The sequence below is a fragment of the Triticum urartu genome, chromosome 7A (genome assembly GCF_056163025.1).
Source record: "Triticum urartu cultivar PI428250 chromosome 7A, HENAU_Tu73, whole genome shotgun sequence".
NCBI classification, from domain to species: domain Eukaryota; kingdom Viridiplantae; phylum Streptophyta; class Magnoliopsida; order Poales; family Poaceae; genus Triticum; species Triticum urartu.
The window spans coordinates 733762744-733772827 of record NC_141879.1 but is presented as its reverse complement, the minus strand read 5'-3'; the positions used below and the strand labels follow the sequence as shown (position 1 = coordinate 733772827).

At 41.8% G+C, this 10084-nt stretch overlaps 1 protein-coding gene across 1 annotated transcript; it reads right to left on the bottom strand.

The window, feature by feature from the left end:
* Positions 1 to 8068: 8068 nt before the first annotated feature.
* Positions 8069 to 9026, bottom strand: LOC147962436 (uncharacterized). The gene has a single exon (XM_087536794.1). The coding sequence runs from the start codon at positions 8911 to 8913 to the stop codon at positions 8368 to 8370; it is 546 nt and encodes a 181-aa protein (XP_087392920.1). The 5' UTR covers positions 8914 to 9026; the 3' UTR covers positions 8069 to 8367.
* Positions 9027 to 10084: the final 1058 nt, after the last annotated feature.

The following is a 10084-nucleotide window of genomic DNA, read 5'->3' as shown; positions in this document are numbered from 1 at the left end:
AATCAAGATCGCAACTAAGGTAACAATGGATCCAACAGCATAATGATACCAAGCCTCACTATCAATGGCATATTTTCTAATCTTTCTAATCTTCAAGCGCATTTTCTCCATCTTGATCTTGTGATCATCGACGACATCGGCAACATGCAACTCCAATTCCATCTTCTCCCCCTCAATTCTTTTCAATTTTTCTTTCAAGTACTCGTTTTCTCTTTCAACTAAATTTAACCTCTCGGCAATAGGGTCGGTTGGAATTTCCGGTTCACATACCTCCTAGAAAAAAATTCTATGTCAACTTGATGGGCATAATTTTTCATAAACACGAAATGCAACTAGTTTTAAAAGAGAATATACATACCACATCCGAATCATAACAAGGACTAGGGCCGACGGGGACGGATATCAAAACCATGGCACTATATGTATAACAAACAACGTACGAGTAAGATAATTATACTAGTAACTATATATCCAAATCACACAAACATCAATTTTTATATAAAATTTCATGAACAAGAGGCTCACCACAAGGTGGTGCCGGCGACGGGACAGTGCGGGCGATCGACGGTGGCTACGATGGAGATTTAGAAGGCACTAAGTAAACCACACCTATATATGCAAACTAAGTGTTATTTTTGACCTCAAATTGCATATAAATCAAATACTAGCACATATATATATATCCTCCCAAATTACTAAACTCACAAATTAATCACTATATAAAGCATTGCAAGAGCTAATCTAGCAATGAGAGATGAAAGTACAAAGTTGCTAACCTTTGTGATCATTTGAATGGATGGGGGCCTTCAAATCTTGACAAATTTTGGACAAAATGTGTGATGAGCTCGAGAGGAAGAGGGGAAGAACAGAGAGGAGAGGGGACAGGGGAAGAACAGAGCGAGCTCGGGTGGACGAAGGGTTTATGTAGGATGACCTTTAGTACCGGTTCGTGCCAAGAACCGGTACTAAAGGGGCTGGAGGGGCCCCAGTCTGACAACATCCTGCCACCACCCTCATTAGTACCGGTTCGTGGCACGAACCGGTGCTAAAGGTTCGCCACGAACTGGTACTAATGAAAGCGGCCCGGCTAGCCGTTGGAACCGGCACTAATGTATACATTAGTGCCGGCTCAAATACAAACCGGCATTAATGTGCTTCACGTTTGACCCTTTTTCTAGTAGTGATCGTATAACTAAAGAAGTTTTCAGAGAATACCTCCGATTGCAGTGGCCAAATAATACTTCACAGTTATCCAAGGAAAACCTCATGCCAAAGCATACATAAATTTTCTCGACACACAGTATATGAAGAATTGAAACTCAACGCTTAATGATCGAACCAAATAGCTTAAACATGATAAAAAATACAAATAATAATAAGGGATACAAAAGATACCAAATCAATAGTTTGCTTCATCCATTCCTCTCATATGTGTAGACACTTCTGTTGTTGATGGGCGCCAACGAAAATGATGTCATCATCATATTATTCTGTAACATGAAATAAAATGCATCAATTCGGGTTTAATCCTGCATACGCACATTTATTTTTCAGTTCCAAATCGGTCAATTGTTCAAATGCATAAATTTAGAAATTAACACACACAGCATGTGAGTTCAAACTTTGAATGCATCTTCTATTGTTGCTTGCCTCTCTCCTTCGAAGAAATTAGTAAATTACCCACTGGCCCAGGCAACAAGCAGCACCGGTGTTTCTTGGCTTTGGAGGGACAGCTAGTCTTCGGGGTAGTGGAGGCAAGGCTAGTGTCCAGCAGCCGGACGGAGGACATGAATCACTTCCAGGCATGGTACACTAGTGCTAGCACGGATCAGCAAGTAGGGGAGCTAGACTGGGGAGATCGGCCGCCGGCGGTGCTCTGCACAAGACCAGCAATCGTGGATTCGTTGCACGGGAGTGTGCGAGATCGCGAGAGGCGGCGGCTGAGGACTGGCAGAGCGGTCACAAACCTAGGGCTCAGGCTGTAGCGGGCCACTCGCAAGCGGTTTACCTTCATGTTTTTTCATCAATCGGGGGCCCAATGATCTCGAGGGCCCTGTGCGGTCGGCCACCTTGGCCCCCCTCATGGACGGCCCTGGCTAAGAACCATCATATTTTATATTGAGAGATCAAACAGGATGGCAGTCGCTTAGCTGTAAAAAAAACTAGATTTCGCCGGTGTAGGTTTCCATCGAGAGAACATGGTACCAATCGTTGTACTCTCCCAAGAAAAGAGTCATGGTCTATCAACGACCGGTTCATGTTGAATGTATGCCCATCTAGGGCTCATCCCCCTCCCCCCCCCCCCCCCCCACCAAGATTGAAAACTTTGTAATTATACCCCTCAACCCTAAATGTTAAGATAACAAGCAGTTTCTACTTGTCACCCTCTAAAGTGTAGCGGTATGTACCCCCCCTACTCATTCCAGGCTATGTTCCTGGACAAAATGGCATGCATTCATTTTTCTTGTTGCATCCCACATTTGCCTGTTTTGTTTTGTTTTAGTTACACTTTCGAAAATTACATGAGCAAATATTAAATAGGTGAAACCTTTTTTTAATATTACATGAACCTTTTACTAAAATGTGTGATCACTTTCTGAAGTTCGATGAATACACCTTTACAGGTTGTGAACACTTTCTAAAATTATAGAACTGGTTTCAATATACACGAGCGCATCCTTTACATGAACGCTTTTAAAATGCGTTAACACTCTTTTCAAAACTGAAAGAATATTTTTAAAACTATGACACATTTTTACATGAACATTTTAAAAAGTACTTGAACGCTTTTTTGAAATTATACGAACATTTCCTCATACTCTGTATTTACCCTTCAATTATTTACTCCCATTGAAAACCTAACCAATTTGTCATCAATCACCAAAAAGGGGGATATTGTAAGTGCATCAAGTGCCCCTTTAGTGGTTTTGGAGTATTGAAGACAAATAGGTTGAGGGACTAACATGTTTGTGAGTGTACACAGGAGATATAGTCCCTGAATATTTGGTTTAACAAATGGAAGATGACCCCTAAAAATGAATATCTTCAAGTGAAGAATTTGGTGATGAAATTGGTACGACCTTTGAATAAATTGATGTGAAGACTTTTGTCTTTGTAGTTTCTTTCTTCTTATTTGAGTCATAGGGATAATTGTACTGTTAATGGGGGTCTAGGTGAATCATGGTTCACATTAGCAAAGTCATGCTCAAACCTATACATACACAAGTCGCTTCAAGTGAAGCATTTGGAAATTTACGGAATAGCTGACGCGTCTGCTAGGGAGAGTGACAAAGTTCATATGGTCGCTGATGAATTTGGTCAGGCTGAGGAGTTAGGAGTTTGCCAGTGTGATCTGCCTAAAAGTGAGGAAATTGAGTGCCCCGACGAATTTGAGAGTTCAAATTCTGACCGTTGCTGCGCCACAGGCCAGTTGTCGACTGGATCCTTATCCTGAGAATGGTCATATCGGAGAAGGGCATTTATGACAATTCATGTCGGGTTGCCCCTGGCTATAAATAGCCACCCCCACTACCACTTGTTGGTTGGCTGATCAGAGAGAACTTGACACATGTCATTGGAGAGCAACCCATCCTCTGACGACTTTGAGAGAATCCTAAGTGGGAAAAACCCAGAGCCAAAGTGATTGAGCATCAGTGAAGAGATTGATCTGTGTGATCCGACGCCTGTTATATTTGAAGACTGCCATTCTTCCAAACGGTTAGGCGTCTCGTTCTGAGCACCCAAGAGTCATTCTGGTGTGCCGGTGAACAAGTCTGTGAATGTTTTGGAAGTCTACCTTGAAGACTTACCACAAGTGATTGGGTGAGGTCTAAGTGACCTTAGCTCAAGAGGAATACGGTGAGGACTGTGTGTCCTCTAAGTTTGTCTCAGCCGCCTCAACCAGACGTACAGTTGATACAACAACTGGAATTGGTCTACCAAATCGCAGTGTTTTCACCAAGCAAACCTGCTTTCAAATTCCTCACCCTTCCCTTACATTATTTCGCTGCTGAAGAATTTGTGATCTACAAGTTGAAGAACTTGAACTGAAGGCTTTCATCATGTTGTATTTTATTTCTTCAGTTCATATTCCTCATGGTTGTATTCCTATATGATTGCATGTTCTTCACCTGTATGTATCTTGTATGCATGCTTTTCGTTTCTGTGATGATTTAGTTCCCTCCCATTCACCCCCTTTGGGAGTAAACCCTCACTTTCAATGTCTCTATATCCATGCAAGGCACTGACGCTTGACACACCTCGGTGGTACTAGAACTCTATAGCTAGCGAGTAATTTTAATGTGCTCCCTCTTACCCTCTTTTCACATGGGAGGTAAGAAGGTGAGAGTTAATCAGACTACTGCTTAATCAAATCAATGGCCCAGATCTATTAAGCACTTTTATCTCTCATGTGAAAAGGGGAGGTAAGAGGGAGCATGCTAAAATTTGTCATCGCTAGAGACATGATGAGTGTGTAGGAAATGGCATGTGAGAGTTATATGGATATCCGCTAACTAGAATGTAGCAGTATTCTCTAACTGTGATGACATAATTCTTAATTTATCAAGTGTGACATAATTCTTAATTTTTCCTGGGTATCAGTGTCTTGATCTTCAAACTCAAAAAGTTAAGTTACCTCCTATGGTAATTTTTATTAAGATTATTTACCTTGTGTTTATATCACACGCAAACATACACACATGCCTCCCGCAATGAATCCCACGCTTCTTGAGCCCTTTCGCCGTCTACTTCCAGCTTTGACCACGACCTTGTACCCTAGTGCCTAAGACCCACAACCACTGCAAAACCGCCTCCCACTCTAATACACTCGTACCACCCCCCTTCGAACACGTCGCCTGGACCTAGCCCAACATCACGGGTTTCCCGCTCGACAACATCACACTTGGCTACCGCTCCACATCATCTCTCTTTGTCTTTTGTGCCGTTGACCGCATCTTTCTGTCGATCTATGCGCATCCTCTCTCTACGCACCACCTCAGCCATGTTTCCCACTTAGTTCCATCCCAGTAGAACCAACCCCACAATGCACACGGTATGCACACACATGGGAAATATCTGGTTATTTCATGACTACAAGGAAAATTTTCATAGTGTATTTTCTCACCCATTTGTTCTATAAATTCTTCATATAAAATATCACTCCATGGTCTGAATTGTTGACATGCAGTATGTGATGTATTTAATGCTTTTTTGTAGAATGACACTTGGTCTTTGGTTCCTCGTCCAACATGTGTGAATGCCATCTTTGGAAAATGTATCTTTTGTCCAAAATTCAACACCAATGGTATGTTGGCGAGGTGCAAGGTAAGGAGGGGCAGGGGGTGTCCTTGGCTTCAATAAATGTGAGGGTGTTGAGCATAGCGAGATATTAGTCCGATTGTCAAATCGGCTATTATTCATATGGTGCTCAGTCTTGCCACATCCTCCCCAGGGCAGTATCTTTTGAATGAGATCACGGTGAAGAAACACATTCTTAAAAAAGTGAAGATATACTGTATCGACCCACATACTAGTGTAGGTGTTCTTTTTGGATTGATGTGTCCGTTCTAGACAGACTATTTTGGAAACAAAAAAAATCATAACACTCCGGGTCCGGTACATGCACTAAAATTTTAATCCTAATACATAAGCTGCCCCATTTGATAAAAATACCCTTTTCTTTTTTTAAAAAACAGCTACATCTCTAGCTGTTGCATCAATTGATGCACCCAACCTTTTTGCAGAATTTTTGTGTAATTTATTTTAAAAAGGGGGGACGTATTCTCAACGAAGCTAGGAAGATGACATTGTGCACATATAGGTTATATTCAACATGATCTTATATAATATTGGGAAATCAACATGGGCACGTAAAATGTGGAATCTTGGAACAGAACATGTTCTGAAAAGCACAAATTTGTTCTTTTATTAGCCGTCATTTTAGTGTATTTCATCATGAAAATTTGGACACATGTACACTATGTCTCTGGGTATATGTGTATTTGTTGAAACGTAAAAGCATGGTTTGAAAATTTCAAAATTAAGGCCTCCATTTTGCATTTGTTGCTCAAGAGAGCACTCTTTATTTGTCAGTTCGTCGACCTAATTACATATCCAAGTGACCTGTGAAGGCCTGTCACGTTGATCCGCTCATCATCATGGGCTGTGGTATATATCTCTATATCCATGCAAGGCAATGACGCCTGACACACCTCGGTGGTACTAGGACTCTGTAGCTGGAGACATGATCAGTGTGTGGAAATGGTAGGTGAGGGTCACGTGGATATTCTCTAACTAGCATTAGTGTAGCATTATTCTCTAACAGCAAGCAATTATTAATTTTGTGTTTATTTTAAGTAGCAAGTGTGACATAATTATAAACTTTTCATGGGTATTTATTTCAAATATCTAAAAGAGGTAAATTTATATGTAACAAATATATATTTTAATGGGTAGGTTCTTCCCTCAAAATATTATGTCGGATGATAAAATGAATATAAGCCCGATGTTCTACACTTGTATCCATGTCCGACTGATCCTTGTCATATCTACCTTTCAGTCGTACCAAATCCTCTAGGATTGTGCTGGATTCGACACACATATCCGCGTCCAGTTATCTTTCACTGTGTGGTAATCTCTGATGGCCGAATTAGACATCCGAATCCGAGTCGGATTCGGACATATGTGTTTGTGTCTGATGTTGTGTAGTGCGCTAGCATTATAAATGTCTATCCATACAGCTGAAAATGGAACGATGTTCGTTTTGAATAACGCTGTATTCGACATACATTGTTCTGTTTCATGAATATTTGGATATTTTTGTTTCAGAAATATTTCTTGGCCCCATTGTTCTTCTGATTTCCTATATCAAAACAAGGACACTCTTATAGCATATATAGAGAGTCAAAACAGAGCGCATTAATTACTCCAATGATGCCAATATCTCTCCAATAGACATTGTGAGCTATTTCTTGGCCCCTTTGTTCTTCTGATTTCCTATATAGAAACAATGAGACTCCTATAACATATATGAAGTCAAAATAGAGTGCATTAATTACTCTAGTGATGCTAATATATCCCCCACATATATATACATTGTGAAGCAATATCATTAAGTCTGATGTTTACAGTTGTATCCATGTCCGACTTATAATTGTCATGTCAAACTCAGTCATACCCAATCTCTCGGACTACGATGGATTCAACACACATATCCAAGTCCAATTGTCTTCTAATATGTGGAAATCTCTGATGTCCGAAATAGACATCCGAATCCGACTCGGATTCGGACAGTTATGTTTGTGTCTGATGCTATGTTGTGCGCTACATTATAAATGTATATCCATGCAGGTGAAACTGAAACATTGGTTTTGAGTAACAATGTGTTTGACAAACATGGTTTTGTTTCATGAAAATATGGATTTTTTTTGTTTCAAAAATATTTTTTGGCCCCATTGTCCTTCTCATTTCCTATATAGAAACGAGGACACTATTATAGCATAAAGAGTCCAGATAGAATGCATTAATTACTCCAATGATGCCAATATACATATCTCCGATATATACATGTGATGCAGCATCGTTAACTTGGGAAATGGTATGTAATGCACACGGCACACTTCATGTTTCACTAAAAGACATAAATACTCAAACTAATTCTGTTCTTTTTTGCAAAGCCACTTTTTCTTTCTGCTAAGGAAGAAAAGATTTGGAAATCACAGTGCAATTAATGAGAGTATATCATACTAGGACTGGATCGACCCGTTTATCATCCATTAATCTCATGCATATACATTGTGACCCTTTTCCTCCTTTTCCTATCTCTATATAAAATAAAATAGGCACAACACCTGGAAAAAAACTCATGTGATTCTCTTTGGAACTGTTGAGAAATAAGATATATGCGTGCAAAATCAAGCTAGCTATGGATTAATGCAACTCATTAATAAATAATTTAATTCACCATACAGAATTTCTGGAGCTGGACACAAGGTCGTTAACCTATAGATCTAATGTTAGACCGGCTAATTTCAAGTAAAACAGCACCAAATCAGCTAAAGAAACAAAGAATCACATGAAATAACCTGAAAAATTAGTTCTAGCTGCATCAAAGTATCAAACACAATCTGACACACACACATATATAGCAGCTTAATTGCACTATTCATTTATTTATCTATTAAGCGGGGATCGATCGATCGAGAGCTATTTGCAACCCAAGTCTCGAAACACAAAGTCAAAGAGAAGGAAGGCAGAATATAATATCGGAGAAGCTAAACACCAAATATAGCACACGCAAGCACAGCTCCAGCAACTGTCAACTGAGAACACTAGCAAGCTGCTCGATCGATCTGTTGATCGCTCCTACTACTCCTCCCCCTGTTCCTGATCTGCCTCGGGAGCCGGAAGGTTCAGATCAATGCCGAACACGACGGGCTTCCGAGCTTCTTCTGCGGCGGCGAGCTCCTCTCTTTCGAGCCAGGAGCAGCCTTTCTTACCATTGTGGCTGGCGCGGTGGCCGCCGAGCGCCTGCCGCGTCTGGAACGGCATCTTGCAGCGGTCGCACACGTACGGGTAACGGATCTCGCCCAGGGGCGGCGGCCGGGGCGGCTCCATGCCGCGCCAGGTGCGGTCCGTGTGGCTGCGCATGTGGCCATGGACGGCCTTGGCAGTGGCAAACACGCGGAAGCAGATGGGGCACCCGTAGGGCTCTACCTGTGCTCCACCGGGGACGGCGGCCGGCCTCTTGCTGCCACGGGCGATGGCAGGGACGACGGCGTCCACCTCGTGCAGGGACTTGAAGGTCCAGGGGTACCTGGGCTCGTCGCCTCCTCCGGAGCCTCCCGCGACAAGGTAGTGGACATGGGCGGCAGCGGGCATGATGAACACTTGCGAGCTCGATCCGTTGTGCATGTTGTGGGTTGTGGCTGCCGTTTCTGTATTTGTGTATGGACTATGGACACTCTAGATGCACTGTGTATTTATGTATGTGTAGCGGCTTGGGACTGCTGAGTAGGTGGGCCGCACCGCCGCAGCACCATCTATCAATGTACTAGTACTTAGAGTATCTGTTTATCTAGTACTATGTGGTCTTTATTAATCTATATTAGTGTCATCGGTGGGGAGACTGTAAGCTTTTCTAAGAAACATTTCCCTTTTACTTGGTTTTACTTGGTGGAAAGATGCCGGTATGTGCAGTGCAGGTGCCATCCTATTTATGCCCTATAACAATATTTGCAATCACAGCGCCCTAACTATTAATCCAGATAGGAAAAGGAACAAAAACAAAAAGGATCGAGGAAAAGAAAAGGAGACAACAAAAGGTTTTGTCAAATCTGACGTTGGTTGTTCCAGGATCGTCAAGGCTGAGCCTATGTAAGCATTGCAACCTACTTTATATGGTTTGGTCTCAACTAGGAAGCTTCCCTTTTCGCAAGGAAAAAACACTAGGAAGCTTCCATATAGTGCAGCCATATCCGATGTTGGTATATCGTAATTTCACTTCTAGACGGAAGTGTTTGTAATTTCAGTTTCTAGTTGGGTAGAGAAGCCACCCCTAGATTTTGCAAAACCTGTGGGCTGGTTTGGTATTTTGCACATATATTTTGATGACATCAATATTGAGCACCGTCCTAACCCTCTTACAAGCTGTGCGCTTTTGGCTGTTGGACTTTATGGTCTTACCCTCCTAGAGCATTCTAATATCTTGTCTTCCCTTGGGCTCCAGCCACGACTTGCATATTCCATAGGAAAAATTATAGCCCATAGGTTCATTAAGCCTCTCTCCATCGCAAGAAGCCAATTAACTCACTAGTCTCCATATGTGTGGCGCTCGGTGGACACACTGATCTTTAAAGTAAAAGGAGGACCACTAGATCTAGATTTCCATCGAGAAGAATGCATGATGTCCATTGTTGTGCCGTAGTAAAAACCCTAGACCGCCTATGTAGGATTCCATCGAGAAAACCAGGTATCGGTCCCTAAAAAATAGTCATGGTCGATCAATGAGTGGTTCATTTTGAGAGGGTGCCATTTAGCGCGTGGTCATTGTGCCCACTAAGATTGATTTTTTTACATATACCCT